The sequence below is a fragment of the Solea solea genome, chromosome 3 (genome assembly GCF_958295425.1).
Source record: "Solea solea chromosome 3, fSolSol10.1, whole genome shotgun sequence".
Lineage (NCBI taxonomy): Eukaryota > Metazoa > Chordata > Actinopteri > Pleuronectiformes > Soleidae > Solea > Solea solea.
In genome coordinates, this window is record NC_081136.1 from 25218308 (window position 1) to 25245575 (window position 27268).

Genomic DNA, 27268 nt, shown 5'->3' on the forward strand with positions numbered 1-27268 from the left:
CGCGTGTGTGGGCCGGCCAATCAGCGGCCGCGGAAGCCCCTCAGTAATCACAGACACGGTGACTTACTGGAAGTTTTCCCTGCCACATTTTTTTTTACAGTTCGTTTGTTCTCTTTACAGAAATATAGCAGAAACTACCACTTCTTGTAATTTTCCTACACAGATGCACCAGAGAAAAAGCTTGGTTTGATTCACACTTTCCTTCAACCTAACATGAGTTCAAATTCTATTTTATATCTGAGCATCAGTGCAAAACCAAGAGGTGTTGTCCCCACTTACGTGTCCTCTTGAGTCACAAGCCAGGGTTTTGAATGCAGGCCAAATTAGGTCATGACAAAAATATGTGGGGGCCGGTAAAAAGAAGACAAAATCACAGTGACCTACAGTAGAGTAACAATTTTTATTTCACTGACATATTTCAGTAGACCTTGTATATCTTCAAAAATACAGCACTTTAAAAAGGTGATAAACATTGCTACAAAACACAACTTGAACTTAATTCAACAACAATAATGTGGGAAGGGCCATTTAGAGGACCACATGAAAGTCAGTCCCCAGGGCTGCTTTTGGCCCCAGTTCGCACACTTCGGACATGCTGCTTTCACCACCAGTGCACAGTAGGTGCCCTTTATCGTCACATAACACAAATTGTTAAGCTTTTTCTCTCTTTTTTTTAAGCAAGTGATTTAAACATTTACCGCAGATCAAATTCCTTAGAAATATTCTGATTAGCTACCAGAGAGGTTGTGATTTTGTCAGCATCTTTTCACACTTTTCACACTTTTCCACTGCCACCCCTGCCCTTGAAACACATTTTTCTTTTAACTACAGACATAATAATGCATACAATTGTTTGATCTTTTTTTTTATTATTTAATTAAAAACACTAACACTTTGCACACTTAAATAGTCATCCTACATTACACCTTTTTTTTATCAGTAGTGTGTGTTGAATATTGAATCCAGGACACAGCGTGGTTCCTTCTGTCTAGTGCAACAATCCGAGGCAACTGTTTATCTCTAAATGATGTGAAAACGAAGCAAATGCAGAGTTTCTCCTCTTTACACATTATGTTAGAAAATCAAACAAACACACACAGGGACTAAAGCAGGTGAACATCACAGAACGTTTGATACCAGTTTGAGAAGGTTTGAGTTTACCTTTATATTCTATACAAACACAGAAGAACAAAGACACTAAAATATGTGTGTGTATACGTGTGTTTCCTGTACTCCTCCAGGGGACACGCCCCCAGCATTTCAGAGTAAAAGCACGTATCACGCTCAACAAAGTCAGGTCTAATATGTCAAAACCACATTTGGATATCCCTTTATGTTTTTATTTGTTTTTGGTTGGTTTACATTAGTTTAATTAGTCTAAAGTCGCTTCTGTCATACACTGCTTACAGAATGTGTCCTTACAGACGGAACTCAACGCTCCATCTCAGATTTGATTCTAAAATGTCTTCCCCGGTTATTTTCTGTCAAATTCACTAACTCACGGTGATCGCAGACCTGAGCGGAAATGCGTTATCACTGCAGAGGCTTATCTGCAGACACTGACAGAGCTAAGTTGCTGCCAGTCACACTTATATAACCAAGCCAGAAATAATCAGGTCAGGGAACTCTACCCTTAATGTGCCTTCATTAACACTTAGCTCATGTCAAAGAAAATACATGGACATATATATAATTGGGTTTGTTTACCTAGCTGGAGCTCGTGCTTCAGATTTCAGTTTTAAAAGCCAGTTTAATTTTGTAATAAAATCATTTATTAGCCTCTTAATCAGTCCATTTTGTACCTTGATCTACAGATTGAAAGATGAACTTGTTGAAACTGGAGTAAAATGATAGTTTTACATTCACCTTTCACCCTTGAAACTCATCACCTGCTGTGTGTTTGTCCTTTTACTGAAACATAGAAAATAAACATGTTTGTTGGTTCAGCAGAACATTTACAGTAGATTCAATGCAGCCACACATTCCTGGTCTCAGTCCAGTTGTCAAGAACAACAGCACATTAACCAGCTGTGTAAATTCATCGTCGTCGTCATCATCATCATCATAATCACCATCATGTTTTATCAGACGTAAGGTCTAATCTGTAATGTCCAGACCTGCTTTGATGGCTCCAGCAGACAAAAGCGGAAACACATCCGCAGCATAGCTTTAGTTAACCTTTGATAATGCCCAGCCGGATATTATTTCAGCCCCAATGCCAAAGTCCGCATCAACAGATTTGTTACATTCCTTAGTTAGACAGTGGATTGGCATGCGTGACAGCTGGATGTCTGTTTTTCTTTTTTCTTAAATGAGGCGATGAAACCAGGACGAGTCAGAGTCGTGGAAACATGGAGTGATTCACTTGAGTAAAATGACATATGACGTCTCTATATGCAAAGACTCAAAACAGCCCTGAATTCCTCACATACTGTATATCCCAAAGATAACATGAATCAGGCCGTGAGAAGTAAATTGACCAAATAAGGGAGGGGGGCAGTTCATAGATGGCATTAAAAGATGGTATAGAGCTCCGGTAGCTGATGTCATACAACTAAGGTAAAACCCTCTGGCAGAAAGTTATGCTGTTCACTTCTATAGATGTATACTAGACAATTTGTCAGACATCTGTCTCTTTGCCAGCTATTTTCATAGCTTCTTTGTCATTAACATTCGCTGTTGCCTAATTACATAATTACATTACAAGCAAAGTCAAATTCTCTTAACACCATGGTTGTGTTTTTCTACATTCTTGTAGTGGTGGGCTGTCAGGGCCAGCAAGGCCTTCTCTGCTGGCCCTGACAATATCAGAAAAGTATTTTTTTATTATTATTATTGTTGTTATTATTGTTATTTATTTATTTTTAATATTCAAATTAGTGTGTGTCTGAACGTGTCTAAATTCAATTACTTTTTCAGTATGTTATGATTATATTTCCAGAAAGAATATGGTTATTTTTTGTGAAGCTGAGCTGGATTTTCCTGGATGTCATTAAACGCACCTGCTCTAGTAATATTGCTGGCCTTCCCAGCGATGTGTCTGGCGCTAGCCCCCGCTGTTGTCATCAGCGACGTTTGAACCTTTGGTGGGTTTTTAAGTAAGCTATGGCCACTGCATTAACACCACCGATCGATCATGTTTCTGATCTCCTTCGTGTGCACTTTTCACGGCGATCGTTTGGAGAAAAGAAGGAAATTATTTCAAGAGGAAGACCTACTGTTGATCATAAATAGTGCCGGGGACGTGTTCCCCGCGTAGCTGACGCCTATGCTTATGTGGAAGCTTGTTTTTGTGTCATATAGTGGCTTATGAAATTGTGGTTGCTGAGTGACATAACGGAAGATGTGGTGGTAATGATGCAGTAGCCTATAGATGCGCAGTGGTGTGCGTGTGCGCTATGGTTGTTGCAGATCAACTGTCTTGTGAATATAGTGCATAATAGTGTGTTTTGTATGTGGTTGTGTTTGTGCGTATTTTTTTTTTTTTTTTTTTTACTGAAGTACTTGTAAATTCTCTTTCACATCTTTCCTTGACCTCATGACATTTTCCATTGAGGTCAAGGAAAAGGTGGGTAAGACTTAAAAATGGCAGCACAGAAACAATATAGTATCGGGATAACTTAAAATAGGGAGGTAATATTATCATAATACCATTTATTTCTACTGCCGTTCCCAGCCTGGTAGTAATATTGGTAATACGGTGGTATTGGGGACATGATATTATAGTAATATCATGTTATAATATCCTAATAATGTTATTGGTAATTTGAATGTATGTATCATTTTTATTTACATAATGTATATACAGTCTGTGGAATACCCAAATAAAAATGTTAGAATCAAAATGTATTATTACCTTATGTCCAACATGCATTTGCCATTTATTAGGCTATTGCTATATTTACATTGTCAGTTGTCAGGTGTCATTGGACGATTCACCAGAAGAGATGAAGCTTTCTTCTGTGTTTGAGTCCAACAACAAGGTCACTATGTTTAAATGATGCACCAGGACTGAAAGAATTATGGGCCACTGCATGCTCTACTTTAACTTGACTGTCAAGATTGGGACAGGATGAAATGGAAGACAGTCTGTTATGTGTGTGTGCACATGTCACCTGATTTGATTCATGTAACTGAAATGAAAAAAATAAAAGTAAGGATCTTGTGTAATGATTCTGCATGAACTAGGCCAACAGACTCCAAACATAACATGAAGTAAAGTGCAATTCACTTTAAAAAGTCCAATTATAGAAAAAGACTTGCGTAGAGTGTGGCCAGTCGCTGTGGGAGATGACAACAGCATTGTGCACGGGAGGTCTTCACAGCCCGTGTGGCTCTCGGTTGATAAAAGAAAACCGAGCAGTGACTCAGTGGAAATATCTTTCATCTGACTGACAAGCTGCCAAAGAGACCCAGAAAGAGGCAGAATTTTGTAAAGATAGCACCACTGAGAGCAGAGTGCCCAGCACTGACTCGCCCAGCTCTGCTGCACAGCTCACATGCCATTCAAGTTAAGTGGGACAGACAGAATAACCTCTGGTCTGCAGAAGGGTGCATTGAGGACATGTAATTCCTTACTCAGTAAATGTGCTTCATTCCAACTGTTCTCTAGATTGGAGATTGTATGTGCCTGTTGAATAATAAATGAGTCCTGAGGAGCAGTGTTATTGGACTGTGACTCTGTTTACTATGTATATATAAATGGATCATTAGAGGGAAATTCAAAGCTCTTTACCTGAGACATCTTCTTTATGAATATACAGCAAAGTACGACTAATTGATTATTCATCGATTACTAAATGAATTGGCAACTATTTTGATCATTGATTCATTGTTTTTTTTTTGTTATTTTAGTAATTCTAACAAGTTCATTTTCTGACATTTTGTGGACCAAACAACTAATTGATTAATCAAGAAAATGATCGACAGATTCATCGATGAAAATAGTCGTTAGCTACAACCCTAGAAACAACTGAAACAAATGCATCTTAAAATGTATTTAGTTTGGCCCTAAACTGCCCTGCTTTGATCAGAACATGCTGAACAGTTGGAAATGACTGTTACGTCGAGGTCAGAATCTACAGGATCCTTTCATCTTTTCCGATGGTCAGTGCCAGATTATAGACAGCCGTGTTGTGCTATGACTTGACCAAAAGTCATTGCTGACTACACAGTACTAACCGACCTCACGCATGACATGATAAAGATGGAAAGAAGGAAGTCATCATGACCCTGTCTGGAGGCGCCCAAGACTAAGCCTTCATTGTTATTAACTTTAACATATTACACTGGATAAAATAATCAGTTTTGGGGGCTGACGGGTACCGAAATCCCACATCTGTTGTGAACATCTTGCTGTGATTTCCTTATAAGGTGTAGTCTGACCCTGGTATAAGTGAAAGCAAGTGAAAGTGATTCTCTTTTGGTTGTTTGGGTAGCGTCCTTGTCGCCACCCTTCCAGTTGAACAGGAGGTGACATTGAAGCCTGGTGGCGCCTTAATTTGCCATTCAGTCAGTCAGTCCACTGCACCCAGTTGTTCAGCATATTTGTCTTCTGATGTGGAGTCAAGATTTTAGAGAAGGAAATGTAAACATGGCCCTGACCCATGATCCTGCTCACAATGGGACTCCCCCTGCAATAAAAATGTGATGTACGGTCAGTAATTTCCTACTCAGGCAGGCCAAATGCAACCACAGTGCTCACTTCTCAGACGCAGAGTCCCCTGCTGTACTCCACTGTGCATACTTGGTCTGTGTGCGGTCAGGAAGCCCAACAAAATGACCATGTTGTTTTACTGCATGAGACAATAAGACACCAGATATAACCGTAAGCATGGGCATATGACAGCATAGAAATAGCTTTTAAGGAAATCCTTAAGGTTGTCAGCATGTCTAAACTGGTCTGATGGTATGAATGGTATAAAGGAAAACAGTTGTCATATCATTAGCATCAGGATATCTGTCATGGACATTTTGTTTTCTTCAAAGTGCAGGATTTCTCTATTTATTCACAACATAGAGTAAGTACCAAAAATACAGAAAGTCAGATGTATTGAACATGGATGTGGCATCTTTTAACATAGAGTTCCCCGCTAATGTCCTGCTGTAAACTCCGCCAAGCAGTGCCTGGCGAGTAAAACTGACAGGGACTGTTTACTTAGAGCACCTTCATTTGTGGATTAAATATCGATGTTCGTCTGGGGTGACAGAAAAGAAAAGATATTTTTACAAACTTAAACTACTTTAACTTTATCCCTTTTTACTACATCAAGTAACTATTGTTGAACATAAGCCATGTTTCCACCGAGTTGGTACAGTACGGTACTGACCCAGGGCTTTAGCAATCCAACCCATACCATACTGTACCAAACCAAACCGTACCATGATGGAAACACGGCAGTAGTAGTTATTTGTTAGTGTTTCCCAGAAACTTCCACAGGCGAGGGAAGATGCGTATGGGGAAAAGGAGAGAGAAAGTTAACATAGAGAAGATGGTTGAGTGAGTCATCGGCAGGTCAGAGGTCAAGGGTCTAAACAGAGGGTCCACAGGATGCTGACTTCACATACTGGTGGGTGTGGGGACTCGGGCAGGTCTAAATTTAGAAGTGACATCACACTGTCAGGACACCCCTGTCATTCTTTTCCTCTTACCCAAGCATGTGTTCCATTCCAAAAGCTTCTCATTATTTTGGCTGGAAATTCAGGCAGTTTAGGAGTTACTGTTTTAAGAATGAGTCATTTGGCCTTTGTATGAAGAAGAGCTATTATTTTAAGAATAGTATCATTTCTGTTGGTGTGTGGGAAGTGAAAAATGCCAGAGAATTGACTGTTAGTCATTAAACATTTAAAAAAAAATGATTCCAAGCTATTCCTTCGTGGATTATAACAGATTATAAGATACATATACTGTATATGATGTTGTTGGACTGCCTTTTGGTTTCAGTGTTTTGTGTATGTGTCCTCTTGTCGGCTTAGTTATGGAGCTTTCCCACTGATACACGGTTTGGTAGGATTTGGTAACATGGGCGGAGTCATCATAGCACGGCTTCTTGTGTTGGATGTCGTGCTCATGACTCGTCCAGTGACAGCACTCTGACCAATTAGTGGCTGGCAGTCTGTTGATGTCACGTATAGTATTGGTTCAGCTCACTTGGAACCTCGCAAGTAAGAAAGTACCAGGTACTATCGTTAATGGAAAAGCAAAAAAAACCAAAAACGTGCGATCCATGCCAGGGCTGTGTAGTGGAAAAGCGCCATTAGTCCTCTTTGTCCCTTGAGGAGCCTAAGGCATCAGTGATCTATCTCTATCTCAGCCTGTCCTGGACTACAATGTAGGGTTTCCCCCATGCCAGACCCTACACTGTATATAATGAAGATCATATTCCATTTACAAATGGAAATTCACTTCAAATGTCACCTACAACCATGCACCTGTTGAATCAATTACGCTGGTTTCCACTTCCATGTGCTGTGGTTTATTGTCTATTTTGTTTTAAATGGGAACATTAATTCCATGGGCTATTAAAGAAAAACTAGAGTTGAACTCAGGAAAATGTTTATAAAATAAGTGAAAAGTAGGCTCAAAAATAGCCCCTCCTCCTCTGCTCACTTGCACAGTGTTTGATTAATTAATGTTGAATTAACTTAGGCCACACTGGCGGCGTCATGCACATGCACGTCTGGGGTTGTGCCTCAGACAGAATTTCATTGGCAGGCATGTAAACAGATTAGATCGGTTTCCCTGCCTCAGACCCAGACTTGGTAGCTTGAATTAGCAAGAGTGATGACTCATATAATGCATAGCTCAAAGTCAGCACTACAGACCTGCAGGGTTAATATGTCAGGACAGTTTTTTGATCGGCTTTTCTCCACTTGTTGTTTAGAGTCAATAAATTAGCATTTGCCAGTACCTAACGGAAAGATTCCACCAGTATTTGTTTTGGGCTATGATGAACTGTTGTTGGGAGAACTCCCTTTACAAGTCTTTGGGATGGCTCAGTTTTTCTGTGGTTGGTGATGAACTTTCGCCTCTGAGACCAGAGGGGTGTGGGTTTTGTTGACCATAGCTGACCATGATTTGCTGTATAAACCACAGCAGGAGGTAAGTCATCCCACGTTTATTTTTATGGCTGGAGTCCCCCTTCAACCAGACATGAAACTCTAAACAAACATTTATGCACGGCAAAGGAACATTACACAATTATTTTTTCTAGCTGTTAAGAGATTCATAATGGTGTTTAGATAGCTTACAATAACAGCGTCTTTGTTAAGGAGATCTGAGTCCTGTTATCTGAGTCATCACAAGCACTCCACTCTGTTTGTGCTTTTATTTGTCCTGGAAGTGAACCTGGATTTAATTTAGAAATAAATAACATTTGAACTAATGCAAATGCAACAAAGGCTGTTTTCTTCTAGTGTTTTCTCTGTATATTGATACAGCAGTTACATCATGTCCACTTTTTTTCCCCTGAAGTTTTGGTTGATGGGAGAGGACACAAGATTTGTAAATCAAATTATTGTATTAATTAATTAATTTGTTTATTATTACACTAAATTATGGGCTGTTTTTGTTGGGGTTTTTTGTCTGTCCTGTTCCATACATAGTAAAAAAAAGTGGGCTCCAATAAATGCAGGTTCATCAGTTGCTACAAATTTTGTACCAAAACGTATAGTTTGTGATGATAAGGAAATATACAGATATTTTTTTATATTAGATGAAAAGTGTGGTAAAAAAAAATGGTGCATAGTTAGGCTCATGACATAACTGATTACTTTCAGTCTTCTTTTGCATACTTATGGATAACTAAGACTGAGCAGCCCATGACCAAGGTAGGGGATTAAGCTTGTAACTGGAGGGTTGTCGGTTTGAGTTTACCATTGCTCATTCTTAATTGGACACTCGAAATTGACCACATCCTTGGGGCCACATCCAGTCTACTTCTAGTAAGAGCTGTCATTTTTTCCAAAAATTAAGTTCTAAAGAATTTATATATAGTTTATGAATGAAGTGATTTGAATGCTCCGACATTCCGTTCTTCATTTAAAATGTAATAATGTTACATCTATACATTTGTCAATGCAAACGGCGGGCACTATATATCTGCAGAGAGAGGACAGCGCTGACACTGTAATTTGATAGATTGGAAATCATGCATGCGCCCTGCATATATTGCATTTAAACATGTAATAACAGTTCGAACATGAACTTTTGGGTTATGTCAGGTGGGACATCCAGTGTAAAAAATCTCAAATAAAATATGTGGATCCATGATATAAATCCATTCATCCATCCATCTTCTACTACTTTATCCTCCACATGAGGGTCACGGGGGGGACAGATGACCAGTCCATCACAGGGACACATAGAGCCATCCACTCTCACACTCACACCTACTGTCAATTTAGAGTGTCCAATTTACCTCATCCCCATATTGCATGTTTTTGGACTCCATGCAGAAAGGCCCGTGTTCCGACTGGGTCGTGAACCCGGTTCTTCTTGCTGCATGACATAAATCATGAAGCAAAAATCCTCTAGATTTAGGATTCGATTATTTCCAGCATTTTTATTCATGCCCAATTCAGTGCTAACTAAATGTAATTTATTCATGGCTGGAGTGTGTGATTCCACTCGTCCTTGCTGCTGCTTGCACAGCTGGTATAAATACAGACTAGGTTTGTTGCATCCAGCTGTTCCCAAACATCTTCCTTCTTGATGCCCCTCCTGTCTCCTCTCTTAGCACTGTGTCTTAATTGAAAACAGCGGCGGTGCTGACATTACGGCTGAGTCGTGGTATTCACCCGTCAAAAAAAGTTGCTGACACCTCTTCCCTTCATTTACTGAGCCTTATAAGGAACACAGAGTAGGGGGCATTTCTGAATACAGTAATATATGCTTGAAGGACTTGTGATGTTGTGACTTTTTTATTCCAGCTGTGTCTTCTTTCTGTTTGGAAATTTAAAAAAAATGATGTGCACCTGTTGTACGCAGATTGTAAATAATGTACTGTATACATACATGTGACAGTGTTTCACTTTCTTGCCTCAAACTAAACTAAGACTACACAATTTGCCTTTATATACCCGTCTCTTGTTAACTCAAATGTAAGTTCATAGTGTAACAAAGAAGGTATGAAGGAACTTTGTCACTCCTTTAAAACTGTAGTGCATCAACTCTCACTTTATTGCTTGAGGAATTCTCTGGCGTGATCTGACGTTGTTGACAAAGAAGTGCCTAGGAGTGTCACTTCTAAACACATTTATTAATGATGTGCATCATGGTTAATAATATTCTCCGCAAGCACTAAATCTAAGAATATGTGTATTGTGCGTTGAAACTTGACTGAGACCTTGCAAAGGCATGCCTGTGACTGAGTGTGGTGATTTTTCTTGAGTCTAGTGTCCAAAGCCCAGCGATCCTACAACTCAGCTTTAAAGGTCATTCATTATCTACCATTTTATTCTCCACTGAGCCAATCTCATCTGACATAGAGCGAAAGGCGGGGTACACCCTGGACAGGTCACCAGTCCATCGCAGGGCCAACCTTAAAATGTATGTTTTTAAATGAGAACTGTGTCTTATCAAGCATTTAAACACTAAAAGCATGAAACTGTGACCGTGTAATGCAGTGTTGAACGTTAAAAAGTAGAGCAGTCGATGTGCTCTGTCTAATCCAGACGCCTCCAGTTTCTCAAAGCCTGCAGGCTGCAATGACACTGCCCATTTCGAAGATCCAGCCTCGTGCATTTAATTTGCTTTGTGTGGAAACAGGATATTAGGAAGGGACCTCATTCAGGAAAGAATTATTTTAAGTCCCTGTAAAGCAAATTCAGAGTTTCTCCTCTTCTCACATTGTCTATGTTAGAAAATAATGGCTGTGAAGAACATGTGAAGAAAATTAATAACGTGGAGCAAAGAATTCCAAATAAGTCAGGATAAGTCAGGATTATTTTAGGCGTGTCTAAAATATGGCTCAACGATATAAAATCCCTCAGCATGTGCTGACGGTGGTTTACCGGTCACCCATCAGTACCTGCCCCTGCTCCTCACTACCTTTGGTTTGCCAGCTAGCTGACATGTCTTTGTCCCGAAAATGTGTCTTATCTCGACGCAAAAACACACAGGCTCCTGCTGTGAGGCTGCAGTACCACTGACATAGAAAGAGGGAGACAGAGAGCAGGACTGTAGCTAAACCAGCTCTGTGTAAATGGTGTTGTTACACTGCGACCAAAACTGGTAGAAGCTTGCGTCTCTTCATGTTTCTTAAATAAGTGGTTTAACACAACTAAAGGGCATCGGTCAGTACGTGTGTGTTCAACTCCTCCAGCAGCTACACCCCCAGTCTCTCAGAGTGGAGAATGTTGCTGAATTTTACCTGGTTAAAAACCTATTTGTTATACACTTAATTCTGTTTTGATCATTCAAATTTGGCAAAGTGGCTAGTAAGACACTTCTTTGTGCTGTGACAAAGTCCTTAAATTGTCCCTCGGGGACAAATTAAGTTCTTTGAATTGAAGAAGAACATTTCCCTTTACAGGGACTTTAAGGAAACTGTTGACAGTGCGTGACCCTGACCTGTGGTCTCCCTGTTTCTACATATATGTCATCAAAAATGACGTAATTCAACTGTTTGCCTGTTTGTACTGTATGTCTGGTTTCGCCAGTATCACTAAGCTGAAATAACTGACGGAATGATTCCATGCGACATTGAATCCAAAAGTGCACACAGCCACCTCATTACTGCGCAGCCTTTTCCGAGACCTATTACTGCAGGAAACTCTGGAAAATGGGAAAGAAACATCTCTTTTCCTTTTTAGACTGCGAGGAATGTGGCACAGCATTGATGGTTTTTACAGGACTGGCTCACCCGAGGTCTGTCTGCCCTTTTTCTTCTGAAGCAGGAATGTAGGTTAGTGAATTGATTAGTGCTAATAAGGCATGTCAGGGTCCCTATTACAGCAGCACTGCGGAGAAGCTAGACTGAAATAGCTCCTCTTTGGTACAGTCTGGACATGTACTTAACACAGACTTTCAAACAAATCTGTGTTTATTTAAAATGGATGGACTACACAAATAGTGGGTGTGTTCTGTCATGAAGTCCCGTTGGTTAACCAGCCGCACAATTAACCACCTGTGAGATCATTTAGGTGTTACAAGCAATTCCTCCATGAGAGCACTTGTGTAAATATTCTCAAAGACTGCTCAAAGGGGAATTCGTTAGAGTTCTTGAAGGTGTTTCAGTGTGGGACATTCACACTCTGTGCCACCTGTTGAACCGCATGTCAATCACATGGCAGCAACTGAACGGGACTCTGAACATGGCGCGGTTTTTGGTGCCAGACTGGAGCCAAACTGCTGATCGACTTGGATTTCCATGCCCAACCATCTCTAGAGTTTACAGAGAATAGTGCAAAACAGAGAAAATAGAGGCCACACCAGATGCCACTCCTGCTACCTTATTAGGTGCCCTGTGTACCTAATTAAGTGGCCATTGAGTGCATATAGCTGCTTTAGCTACAGCATCGACTGCAGCAAAGATAAATGGAAGTCACATCAGTTACCAGTTGTGTTAGAAAAACGAATGGTTTGATAATGCCAGCAGATGAAAAGTGAATGAAATTAACAGTCATTTCATCTGGGGAACATGAATATGTTTATGACAGTCCATCTTAATATACTGTGTATATTTTTCACTGGATCTGCCAACTACTCTGAGAACCCTGAACATCTAAAATAAATCCATATATCTGTTTTGTAATAGAGATTTCAGTCTGAAGCACATGACAGACTGAAGGACATTTGGACCCACGTTGTCTTGCATGGTGCCACCCTACTGTTATGACAAAAACAATCTTAATTAAATCAAAATCACATGAAAGCTGATGACTGAGGAACCATTCCTGGCTCCAAGAATTTAGCTAGTTCTTGATTTAATTTTGCTTTACTAAGCAATTAATTCAGTTTTCTCCCTGCCATGGTGATTCAACAGTGACTCGACTTCAAAAGCAGATATTTAATCTAAAACCTCTCGCAAAGCTACAGTAGTGTTTTTGCAAATGTTGGATATTGTTTAATAAGAGAATACATAATAATACTGTACATAACAGCATGATTCCCAGCTCTGAAAAGCTTTATAGAAAATGACAAAGACGCTATAGGCAACATCTCCTCCTCTGCTGCTGCTCACTTAGCGAGCTGTGGTAAAAAAGCAGGTGGCTTGGCCACCGAAAGATGCCACCAAACATCCCAGTCACCTCTCCGTCAGCACCTCGATGTCTTCAGGAAGCGACCGCCCTGGAAACTTCCATCCTCGGATATAAGTTTTCCAGACAACTGTCTCCTTATGGAAATTCACCAGGACGGACCTTAATGGAAGCCAGATGAGCTTAAATTCCACAACAACAATTACCATGCCCAATTAGACAGCTTTTACTGTATAGACTTTATCACAATGGCTATCTACTGTTGGTTGCAGTTGTGGGCGGATGTTGGCACTGGAGGTTGCCATGACAAGTCATAAATATCTATTATGGAGGCGTATACAGGAACTACTGCATGTGTCATATGTCATGTATAGTTTGGGAACTTTCTTAAGAGGGTTTACCGTCTGGATAGTTTAAATGGGTGGTGTCAAGCTCTTTGAAAACCATTTAGTTTAAAGTCAACACTTGAACAAGTCTGTGAAGGTTCACAGTCATCCAGGTCATAGTCATCTTCAGTTGGCTAGAGTTGCTGTGGTCAAGTGGACTTGCCTGTTGGATGAGAGGTGAACGTCTTCTCATCCACATCGATATCAAGATCACCACCAAATCCACTCACTGGCCACTTTATTAGGTACACATGTCACCTAATAAAGTGGCAGGAGTGTCGCTCGGTGTGTTCTTCTGCTGCTTCAGCTCATTGAACGACCAGTCGGATCATTCTCCCGTGACCTTTGGCATCAATCTTGTTTGTTCCATTCTCTGAAAACACGAAAGAGATGGTTGTGTGTGAGAATCCCAGCATTTCAGCAGTTTCTGACATACTTAGCAACTGGACAACCATGCCAAGTTCAAAGTCACATACTGTAAATCACCTTTCTTCCTCAGTTTGCTTCTCAGTATGAACATTAGCAGGTCGTCTATTCAATCCACATTTGTCCTTTACTTTGTGAATTATGCTGCTCAGAGACACGTGGACAAAAACCTAATTTCCTTTCACGGAGCTAATAACACAATTTCAAATTAGGGATGTCCTGATACAACTTTTTCACTTCCGATACGATACCGATATTGCAGCCTTGAGTATTGGCCGATACTGATATTGATCCGATACGATATCAGCACGAATCATACATACTTTAATGACTTATTTTGTAGTGTGGAATGTTAGAATAGGCTTGATCAAGTGATATTACTTAAACAGAGAACAATAATCAGCAACAGTAGGTATGAGGAAAAACTGACCCATTTATTATTAACCAATGGGTTACATCAATTTTAACCTTCAACATAAGAATATTGGATTTTTTCCCATGTCAATTTCATGCAGTCTCTGGATAATTTCATCAAGAGGAAAGTACCAAGTGCTCATGGGGCTGTTTTCAGAGCACCCGTGTTTCACAGGTAACTGCGTGTCTTCAGAGAACACCCCCCTTGTTTTACCTATTTTGGATTAGCCCAACAGGGTGAGTGACTCGTCCCGCAGGTAAACACAGAGCCCGAGGACCGGCCCCACAGACGTACTTAGCTCATTTAAAACACACAAAGCTCTTGGCATGGCTGGTTTTTGGGGTATAATTAACAAACGGAGGCTGTTGAAAGTCGACAGGTGGCGACGGTTTATGAAATAATGTTGTTTTAGCAGCTCGCCTCAGGATGAGCTAGCATGGTGCTAATGGCTAACTCGCGCTCGCTGTGCGGCTTCGTAGCCTCTGATTTCACAGTTGAAAGAAAAATGTTTAATCTCAGAAATAGCAGTAGCACACACGCTGTTGTTGTGATCACGTGGGCTCTACATGCATCCAACACGCAGAGCCCACGTGATCACAACAGGCGCTGTTGGATAGAAATGCTGGAGCAGAATGGAGTGTTGTATCAGAGCGCTTATATCGGAGATTTTAGAGGCACGATATAATCTGATATGCATTTTTTGGCTGTATATCAGATCGGGACATCCTTATTTCAAATATAACTCAATACGCCTGAAGACAGACATGATCCCTTAGAGTGATCTGAGCAGTTTGGAAATGTGTATAATATTTCTGATCATTTTGGTGTTTTAAAAGTACCCAATACCAAACATGTCATCATTTTACAACCTACTCATAGTGACAGTATCCTCCAGCATATCCTCTCGTAAAAACCGCAACTCTTCGTTTTTACACTTTGCCTTTTGGATGGATACCATTAGTGAGCTTTAGAAGTGGTTTCCTTGTTTCCAGGCTTTAGGCCGTGTTTCGCTAATTACTTTCCGGCTTCAGCCTCATACTTAGTGTACAGTCATACTTTGAGGTAATGGATACTTTTCACAAAGGGTGGGATTATTTAGTATGAGTATATGGCCTTGGTTTAAAAGCTTTAACAGGTACTATGAACTATTTGTTAGTGTTCACGTCACTCTGTTGACAGTTCATGCCTGTAACCATGACACCACTTCCCTTCCTGAGCTTCTTCGGTGTTTACCTCCCTGTTTTTGTTCAGGCAGTGCAAACACTGCTCCTTCACACAAGCTCATCTGTACTCCATTCTGAGCTCTTGTACCCATCATCACAGTATAAAGTTTGTCTCTCCTGGGACTTATCTGTACTAATAAATCTTTATTCACAGCTGTATACCTAAATATACGGTTATATACGGAGTGAAAGGTTACACTTGATTTAAAACGACTCAAACCTTTACACTCAACATAGACAGCTGAATCTGCTCCTGACAGGTGTTTGATTTCAGTCAGTAAATGAGCAGTGCGACATGCATGATAAACATTACTGGTCTCGTGAGGCTCACTTTATCCACAGGCAGGGTTTGATGTGGACAGGCTGTCTTTGGTCCTGCTGTGGTTGGACTCTTGAAAAGGATTCTAGGTCGGGGTTACCCGCTTCTCGTCGTCTACCCGAGCCATCGCACCTCACAACTTCTCCTTCATGTGGCAGATTTGAGCGGCCTTAATGAAAATAAAGAGATCATAAATGCTAGATGAATGCACCATGTGTTTTGTTGGATAATACATGTGCCCCCTAAGAGAGATTCAAATGCAGCACTCCTAAGCTTTTCTTTGAATGAAATGTGTGACCCATAAATGCAACACTGGACTTTTACATTATTTTTATTTTACTATATAAATTTAAAGTTGGCAATAAATACCATTTATACTGCTCGGTATGGCATTTAAGTGGTCCTCAAGATTTTGAGGGTTGTTGAACAAAGGCCAGTCTGTCGTCTACTTCATCGAGAAATACACCTTTACTTGGTTGCGTTGTCCTCCTGAGGTGACAGCATGAAAGTCACTGTGCTGATCAGCCTTTAAAATAAAATGAAATCATGTATAATTCCGTGATTCATCATTTAGCTCAATTCTATACAGCTTTTAAGCTGGTTAATTGAGTTTTACAGTCCTCTCAACATTAACAATGCTATCTCTCCAAAACTAGTCAAATATTCTATTCTATTCTTGAATTATTTTATGTATTTGTCATAATTAACATTTTGTTTTGATGTATTAACAATAGTGGGGTCGTTCACAACAAGTCCTCCAGGAGGTGGAGGCTAAGGGAATATAACGAAGCAAGACCCTCAGAAGTCCGTCTGCAAATGAATTTGATTTTATGAGGCTATTCTGATGTGTTTCTTTGGAGACCAAGGTGTTTGAAAGATGACGATATAAGTCATGATGATATAAGTCACGTAATATTGTTTCAGAAAATAGACCATCTTTACAAAACTTCATTGTGAATGCAGTGTAGTTGGGTGGTAACCTCCTTTTTAGGAGACATGGTTGAGTGTAGTATTTTCACCTCCTTTTCCAGTCATATTATGCAACTCTTTTTTACCTGTAAAGCCCTAAAAATGCACTTCTGTACCTTCCCACTACTTAATGGCAAACAGTCAAGGTTAGTGGCTGTAGCTTTTTTGAACATGGCAAAGCAATCAGCTGCTAAAATGCCTGATATCTCCCTCTGGGGTTGGAGACCAATATGGAACTAAAACAAGTCTGAACATTCAACTTACATCCACCTGGCAGCTCGAAAGGCGTCTCCAGATGAATACTAATGGTTGCTACGTGTCTGCTGAATGTGTAAATTTGGCCCACGTGTGGATTTTTGATGGAATCATAAAATATACAGGTAACACATGTGAGTGGCCTACTGGCACTGGGGTCACAGTCAGTTTTTATCTCAAATTTAATCAACTTTGGTTTAGTTCATAGTAGGGAACCATTTTTGCATGCATATTTCTGTCTGAAGAACACACAAATACATCACCAATGGATGCATTTAACATTTCCACAGTGGGATTTGGAAACTTTTACTGATGTTTTTTGGATGAGAATGTCACATGGAGGTGTTTTGGAGTAATGGAGTCATGATTCACCTCAGACACTGACCTGAGTGACGATCCTACGTGACTCACTTATGTAAAACAAACTTTTATGGCCAGACGGATGGGGGCGTCTGCAGGGGTGGATGGGCTTCCCTGAAGTATTCCCAGCATGTGCCAGGCATTGGTCATCTGGTGGATTTGCTGTAAGTTAAGCAAGCCTGTGTTACGAACTAAAAACTAGACTGGTGAAATCATCCGCCATATAATTAGCTTTTTTAGCATGTGACTTCTTAACATCTTTACCACACTAGATGCCTTTTACAGACTTCTGCCTGGAACAAAAGGCTGAGTTGCACGTATGCAGCTGCAATGAAATGGAAAGCTGAAGTTTGAAACCATGAGCTCCACATCTAACAAACTCACTGCCGCAAAAAGGCCACCAATCCTTTTTTTTACCGACCGAATCATGTTTTGTTCTACAATCTCATAAAGAATATCAATCACAGTAAAATAAAGACTTGTCACGTAAAATGCCTCCCTTATGTCTGAGGGAAAAGTTCCCGTCAAAGTTCACAGCAGTGTGTTTTCTTTCTCTGCTGTATTTTATGGATAAGAAGAAAAAATATATATAAATAGAGTTTAAATTGCCAATTCTAAATGAAATTTTCGAAGAGTTTCCCAAAAACTAGAATTATAGAACACTGAAGAGTATTATAGAAGTAGAAGAGTATAGAGTATAAAAGTTAGATAATCACTCAGTTATGTCACTTTGCAATATAACCAAACTTTTAAGAAACCAATAGTCAGATTATGGAAGAGTCCCAAAAACTGCAACTAACAATTATTTTAATAATCGATTAAATCTGTGTTCCCCAAACCTGGAAATGATGATGTTCTCAAAAGTCTTGTTTTGTCCACTAACCAAAATTATTCAGATTTTATGTTTTTAAGTTATATGGAGCAAAGAAACCAGAAAATATCCACATTTAAGCAGAAAACTTAAAATTTGTTGATGATTATTTTAATCGATTAATTATCGATTAATCGTTGCAGCCCCACAAATAACCTCAAGCTAATCTAAAATCAAAATACCAGTGATTATACTTTATGGCGTGCCTGACACATGTAACGTCCAGTGAAATGTTTAGAAAGTGAGCCAGTGGAATTTTCTTTTCTCTTTCCCTGATAATACCACATCAGATTAGGTGACGGTGCGTTTCTCTGGTCTGTGAATCAATCCGAAAACAACAGTTTGCGCACGTCTCCGTCTGCCTCCCCAGTTTCGTCAGGAGCACAGGATGTGGTCAGCTCACCCCAACATGTTTAGTGTCTGCCGTCATTGCCATGCTGATGGGAATGGCTGGAAGGAACATGTCCAGACAGAGTGGGTGGCTCCAGCCCCTTCCACCCAACGCTGTCTCTCTAACAGACAGACATCCACAATGTTAAGACTGGGCTTTCCTCAGACACTTGCTAAACCTCAGTCATCTTATCAATCATCATGTGACGCAAACAGGTAGCTGCATGTGAGCAGCTGCATACCGGACTTGTTTTTGATTTTATTATTAGGGTTCGAGCACAAGGTGCGTAGAACCCTATTGAAACTGAAGGAATTAGTTATTTTGTATTTGTAAACCATTACACCAATGTTTTTGCTATTGGTTATAAAGTAACTGTACTATAATAGGTTTGGTAAAATAGGCATGACAGTAATTAGAAAGGTGATGATTTTTAGTCTCAGGAAATTCAGGTTTAATGCTATTACCCACTTCGGCTGGTTAGTTATGGTTAATGGTCTGTAGTTGTATAGCGCTTTTCTAGTCTTGATGACCACTCAAAGCTGCTTTACACTACAGTTTTGCCATTCACCCATTCACACCCATTCACTCACACTTTAATACAGCACATCTATGTGCAGCACATTTTCTATTACTTTATTTGTTAAACAAGCTTCTGCTTTATTATGTCAAAATGCTATAGAAATGTGGTGGTGCAAGATGGCAGAGTCTGTAAAAAAGGCCCTCGTAAAAGTACACAATCTAAGGCTATAAAAATTTTTATTGTGTTTTTTTATTATTATACTCTAATACAATTTCTACCAATAAACCCTTCTAAATTGTTCACACTGAAGACACCAAGTTAGTTGCCAGTCAATCCCATCAGTCAAACACGCCTCACTTTGGCACACCAATAGCAAAAATGCCATGTTAGAATTAGAAATTGGGAATAATGTCAGAGACTGTAGCTGAAAATTGTTGATCTTAAATCACAAATCACATCTCAAGAAAAGGAATGCTTCCGTGAAAGATTTTCATGAGGATTGTAACTCGTAACCTCTGTCAAACACTTTGTCTCCTACTACTCAATAGAGGAGGGAATCTTTCAGAATCTCACGATTCAATTTGATTCTGATTCCTCGGGTCACAATTCCATTAAAAATGGATTGAATGGAAGTTTGGAAAAAGGCAATGTAAACACACGCAAACAATATTGCATTTGTTTAAGCTGAACAAACAAATATTCTGGATATAACCTGAAAAGGTTGTGAGGCTATGACATACCTTTGCTCACTTGTAATCATAAAACTGAAGCTTTCATTTTCTACTATACTGTATGGGAGCAGGTCACGCTATGAAACAACAATTTAAACCAAATTTTGTTTTTTATTCTTTAAAAAGAATCATTGAGGATAAGAATCACATTTTTTTTTACACCTATCACTCATATATTGACAGCAGTTTGGTTTGTATCAGTCGTATGATTAGAACCATGCTATACCTCAGTTTATCAGCCCATTAACAACAGATTTAAGAAGTAGTGGCTCACACACCTCAAACAATAAGTCAGCTCGATAAGCACTTGAAGCTACATTCTTGGAGTTAAGTTTGTGTATGCGTATTTCCGTGGTTATTTACTTTGGCCATATTTTCTGGTGTTTTAGTGTGCAATAAGCCGGGTGTAAACACTACAGTTTCCGTTTTTATGGATGAAATAAACTTGATTCTGGACCCTTGAACACGCTCATTACAGTCTCAACTCCCCTCTGAATTCTGGCACTTGGGAAGGGATAAAGGAGACAGAGTGCTCTTTATCTTGGCAGCGTGTCGACCAGGACTGCACTGTTAGAACCTGTCAACAGAAGCAGCGTTCACAGTCACACCCTCAACCAGCTCCATGTCAGTTTCAGCCTCTGCACTACACACGCTGACGGCAACATTAGGGTGTGCAGCAACTGTCGGTGCCGGGGCAGGGTTTGGACGAAGTAATTCCTTTTCCATGCCCAGTCTGGTCCTGTGCCTCAGGCATAAACGTTAAGTTTCTATTAAATTGTGTCCACCACCTGAAGAAACCTACAGAAATATTAATTCTAAACAATTGGACAATTACCAATTGTACAGTTTATCATTCAGCACAAGAGTCCCTTAAGCTGTAACTTGGTATTGTTACCAAAGTGTTATTTCCCTGTAACCACTCGCAGTCATATCAGTAGATTCATGAAGGGGCGGTAAAACCTCAGAGCGTTTTGATGTCATCTGTTGACGGTTCATCCACTTTACTTCTACAAACCATAAGAAATAGCATGTTTGGGTTTGTCCAGACCGATTCCATTGAGCTGGGATCTTCCACCCAGCTTCCCAGAACTTTGCTTGATTGTGTAGTAAAAACCCAACATTCCTCCCACTCCAGCTCATGCTTCCTAAAGTGGACAGCTTTAAGTTCAAAAACCAGTGTGTTTCTGTACGAGGATACACTCCTGGACACTTCATGTACACATCGGCGTCAGTTGCAAAGGAAATAGTTTTCCACTTTTGGTTGTGTCTTAATGTGGTGTTTACCACATGTCTGTCTTACATTATATTTAGAATCACCAAGGGCAGTTCTGAATGTACTGACTTAGTGTGATATCCAGTGTTAATACCAACACTCTCTGAGCGTCCTTGGCCTTAAGGCAGACGTAAACACATCGTATTTTTTCTTTCTTTCATTTTCTCCTTGTAGTCAAAGTAAAATATGTAGGCAAAGGTGTTGGATAGAGTAGTGAAACTCACAGAAAACTAAAACCTGCAGCTTTATACATCTTTATAGCATCACGGCTAACAAATTTACTGTTTCTTCTGTACATGCTCATCAGCATCTTTTGACGTAGCAAGCAGTTGCCAAATCAATTTGATAGAGTGATTGTATTCACACTTTGTTTCCACTGCCCTGAATTTAACAAGAATATGTTAATATGTAAACTTTGACCTTTTCCTTTTGGCCCAGAAATGTTTTTTTTTATCACTCACTGTAACTTGGCCTGTATTGGAATGCTATTTAGATGCCAAGAAAACAAATCTGAGCACCACCCAGGACATCACATCAGATAATAATATACTGTGTCCTTGTCTGCAGGTTTCAACTCCCTCCTACCCTGTGGTGGTCAAGATGGGGCACGCTCACGCTGGTATGGGAAAGGTGAGTAAAATGAATATTAGCACTGAGCATAATATTTACCTCCTTGCCCTGAAAAACCTGGTCTAAAGCAGTGGTAAGCAACCAGTGGCACGTGGGCCAAAACTGGCCCACCAGCATTGATATCCTGTTCATTATCTTCACCAAAATGGTAAAGTCACGCAGAATTCAGAGCCTTTTATTCTGAAAAAAGTCAGAGAGCAGTTTTAAGACACTGGTGGCTAATTCAATTTACTTTTCTTTTCTTTTCTTTTTTTTTAAACCCAACAGATCTCTTAAATTACCCATTTTGCTTGATTAAGATATGATCTTTTTGGGTATTAAGCCAAATTTACTTCCTGACCCCTGATTTAAATGTCTGTAGTGTGTAAGAATTAATGACACCTAGTGGTGGTACTACAGATTACAGATACACACAAATGCTCACCCTTCCCTTTTCCCAGGTGCGTCAGGATGAACTATGGTGACCTTGTCGTTCTTCATTTGAGTAAAAAGTTTCAGCTTCAAACTCCTTCTCCTATTCTAGAAACATGGCGACACAAGATGATAGACTTCATTAAAGGCCCTTACCTTAAGTACATATTAAAAGCTTATTCTAAACTGTGAAATAAACGCATTTATTTTGAAATGTTTATACAAACATACTTATATGTAGTATATTTAATTTCTCCCAATAAACCCTGCCAAATGTTCTTACTTTATTTGGCAACAGCTTAGTTCCAGGCATAAAGATGCAGCAGTTTCAACTTGTCAGACCTTTGCGTCAATCTTGTGATGTGTTTTGTCATATTAACCAAACCTGCATGAAAAAACATGATTACTGCTGGGGGAAAACTTTTCTCTTCCTTGTTTTGGATATGGTATAATGAAGATCCTTTGTACCAGCCTTTGAGTCAGCCCTTTTTTTTTTCTTTCACAAAACCCTCACCCAGGTGGGTGGTGTAATTTTTTTGATCACCATCACACTGCACTCAATTTTAACATCATAATGACAAGCATAAACATAAAAAGTTTTTTGTATTAAGGATACTGTATACGAGTGTGTTCTCTTATCTCGTGCTAAGACGCTTGAAAACAAAGAGATAGTCCAACAAAGGCGTCTGCGTCTCAGGAGAAGCTCACGAGTTCAGATTTGCAGCGCTCCAATTACAACATGACTCTCAGATTTGTCCAGATTCCAGGCATGCAAATCAAACACGTGATGTTATCACAGCAGCTTTTACTGGTCTGAGGTTTAAAGCGCAAGCGAGAGATCCGAAGAGATCAGACAGTTTCCAAACACCACAGCTGTATGCTCCATGAAATCGGTAAAATCAGTTATGTTGGCCAAATCAGTTCTAATCACACAAGTGTGTTACTGTTGGATGTACTCTCACTGAGCACATATCTGATTGGTTCAGAGGCAGACACTCACAAACCCACACAGCACTGATAAGGTGCAGTTTTACTTTTCCTGGTTCTTGTCTGGGCAAATACCAGACTCTGATCCAACATGGAAATAGCTGTAGACTGATGTCTATCATATCTGTTTGGTACATACAGTACATGTGCAATGAACGTTGTGGAATATGTATTTCTAAAAATGGATGTAGTTTCATTTTTCACGTAAAGACATGATTAAACAAAGTCAACAGAACATTACAGAAGTTTCTCTTTCAGTTTCTTTCACCCGCCACTCATTTGAATTCTCAGGGTGCGGCACTTCCTATCTCTTTTGCCCTCGTCTGTCTGGACGGGCTTGGTTTCCTGTTCAGGAGCCGGACATGCTATAGAATTTCCCATAAGACCCAAGGGGAACTTCTCTGGCTCTTGTAGAGAAGGACCCCATTTAACCCCTCAGACCTCACAGAGTCCTGAGAGCGTTTGTTGCAGTGTTGTTTGCTTTTGACAGACACTTGTAATGCCTCTGCTAGTGGAGCACACACACGGATCTATTCTTGCTCAAATACCACCTTAAACAGTCCTAATAATTAGCAAAACCCTATTTGCCAAGCCAAACACCAACTACATAGTATACTCTGCTAATGAAAGGCAGCTGTGGATCAGTAGGTAGAGTGGGTCGTCTTTCAACTGAAAGGTCAGGAGTTTGATCCCTGGCTCTCGAGTATACATGCAGATATGTCCCTGGGCAACCTAAAATTGCTTCTGGTGACGAATTTATAATGACCCCTAATTTGTTCAAATACATTTGAACACCCAACCCCACCCTACTTGTGCGGCTCCTGCTGCCTTTGACACTTTAGACGCTTTTGCCTCTTTCAATGCTTTCGTCGCTTCCCTAACACACCATACAATGTTACTCTATTAACAGTGTTGCTAGAATTAGAGTATTTACAACACACAAGACATATGAAAGAATAAACACTTACTGAATGGGTGATCGCCGACAACAGGAGGGAGCTCCGACAGCTTTTAACTAAAATGTAATAATGTTATATTGGTGCTATAGAACCTTGAAGGAAGTTGAGGAAAATGGCCCAAATTATTTTCTGAGATTATTTACCAGAAACACTAGTCTGTCTACCAGAGTGCTACTCTCTTTTTATTTACAGTATTACCCAAGGGTAAGAACATGCGCTCAGAGTGTACAGATGTCCCTGGAACACAGTCCTATTTATGAACCAGCTTACAGAGAATATTAGGTTTGGTCATTAGTGCGTATTCCACGCTAACTGTGTCTCTTCACCAAAGTAGGGGGTGCTTACCGAAGAGAGGAGAGAGAGGAGTCTCCCCATGTACTGTAGGCTTGCATGTCCAATATGTAGGTGCTGCTGCAGCTGACACTGTCATATCATATGGTAGAAAGTATTAAAATAGGCAGTTGTATTTCTAGCACATAATTACAGTTCAAATGTGAATTCTACATCCCACATCTGCAATAATTTTGAATAAAAGGAGCCATAGTGAGCAGCCTAGACTAGACTAGATTAGACTAGACTAGATTAGACTAGACTAGACTAGATAAGACTATTATCTGTGTTGCTGACTCTTATGTGGAGGATAAAGCAGTAGAAGGTGAGTCAGTGAGTGAGTGAGTGTATTGCTCTCTGACTTCAGGCAAAAGTGACCCAGGTGCCCTACATCAACCCTAACTGAAGCTAGCTGGTGACATTAAGATTATAATTACCGGGGTGTCATTTCAGTCTCCTCTTAAAAACCAATCCTTTCCCTTTCCCCAAGATCCCAAAGAGAATCACTCGGACACATGCAGAGCGTGCTGCAAATGAATAAAAGTGGTCGCCATAGGCGAAGTGGCTCTTACAAGTTGACCTACCATCTTAAGCTGTGTCGGCACAATCAAGTGAATTTGTGTGTGGGCCACTGCCCAAGCCTTGTTGCTGTTGCAGTGTTTTAAAATGCTCACCCCCAACAACAGAGCCAGCAAGTGCTTATAGTAGTGTGCTAATCAGTGTGAGAATTATATTAACATAGACAGATCATAAGACTGAACTTTATGTGTTCAATGTTGCTTCTTGCTGAGCCGCTTTCCTTTGACAGATATTAGTGTCATTACAGCAGCTGAAAACTTTCCACCCAGTTTCCTCCTGACGTCTTTTCAGACTGGTCAGGCTTTGTATTCCCGCAAGCACGTCACTTATTCTGGACAGTGACCAGTGTGAAATGAGTTTTCCACCAGAAGCACTCCTTCATCTGTATGCCAGTGTTTTACCTTTACCTTTTTTACTTTCTTTTTTGCGTCATTATGGTTTATTCAGTTGCTCAAAGGAATTGTGTCATACTCTGGATGGCTTTATATGCTTACAGCTCAGTGCTGGACCTTCTGCTCAGGTTCAACATTTAGATCAGTGATGTGAACTGTAAGTCACTTCCCCCCGTTTACCTCATCTTGTTGTTTCAGCTTCTTCCCACTTGCTGTGAATAAACAAGGTTGAGAGCTTAGCCTCAGTGTTTTTCACGATTCGTAAATTGCACAATATGAAGTTACCTGAGCACGTCTTTATAACAACTGTTTAGGTACACATCTCTTTATGACACTTATGACAACTCTTTTTCATATACAATACAACGTCACTACCTTGAGTATATACCAATACCAATATCACTCCGTCACAGAAGATAGGGAAAGACTACAGCTAATGTTAGCCACACCTGTGAAGTAAGCAAGCATGAGCATCGACATGAACTGACCCCTGTACTGTTAATTAAACATCAAAGTCAGATAGTTTACGTAAAAACTACCAGTTACGCTTAAGCAGCAGATCCAGGAAATAGCTGGTTTACCTATTCAAAATAATATTTGCTGTTAAATACAGTATGTGGTTATAAAGGTAGTCATTATGTCATGAACAAATTTGCTCTTGTCTTTTTTGAAAAGTGGCTCACCATATAAAACGTTTTGGACACTATATGATCGTCAAGTGGTATAATCGTAGTAATCAAGACATCCATTGTGTCAGTCACTATTTCCTTTTTTTTCTATACTGATGATTAAATATGGTTTTTAAAGCTCCATCCAACTTAAATGTAAACGTATTTGCTCGTCGGCCTCATGACTTCATTTGACAGGCTAATAGATTTTGTTGCCGTAGATCAGCTTCATATGTGGGTTTTAACAAGCATATTCTTGTTATTACCTCTCAAAGTGACAACATTGTTTATTAGACCACAAGAAACCATTAAAGTTGCTAGTCCTTCTTTTAAACATTACTTTCATAGCTTTGGTATCATTCTCACCATTCACAGCTTGACTTTATTTGTTTTCCTACTGTTGGCTCTCTTCATTTTCAGTCAGGGCCGCTTTATTTTAAAAGCGTCTTTGAATTTCTTTGTTCCACCCCAGCAATTTGTATTTCTTCAAGTGGTTTTCACTATTTGTTCATTTGTCAAAGTGCAATAAACCCAAAACCATATAAACATGGCTTTAAAACTGTTTCTTTAGACCTCACAAATGGTTACATATAGATGAGAGTTAACATTCTGACTTTTTTAGAATGAGATAATGACCCTTACATCTACTTTTACTTAAACTTACATTTTTTAACTCATTGTCAGAATGGCTAAACAAAGAGTTTTGTCTTTTTTGGAACTTCCTCTGTGTAGACCAGTGATGATACCAGTGAGACGGGTCGTGATGAGTGATTGGAAACTCTGGGCTGAATCATTTCCCATCCTACACACCGAGCTCTGACACTCCACCATACACTGTAGCTGCTGATTAATGAGTGTTTCTCTTAATATGTACCTTTTCCCACGACCTGATAGAAAATACCTCATAAATCTGTGTGCCATTTGTTAAATGTTACAAAGAACAGAGCAACTCGAACAGACACATCATCAAAGA

At 39.9% G+C, this 27268-nt stretch overlaps 1 protein-coding gene across 3 annotated transcripts in view; it reads left to right on the forward strand.

The window, feature by feature from the left end:
- Positions 1-27268, forward strand: part of LOC131456083 (synapsin-3-like) — a 112924-nt gene that overhangs the window by 68306 nt on the left and 17350 nt on the right. For all 3 annotated transcript variants that reach the window (XM_058624063.1, XM_058624062.1, XM_058624064.1), the window contains exon 7: positions 21907-21969. In XM_058624063.1, the coding sequence (XP_058480046.1) occupies positions 21907-21969 (63 nt within the window). The remainder of the gene's footprint in view (positions 1-21906; positions 21970-27268) is intronic.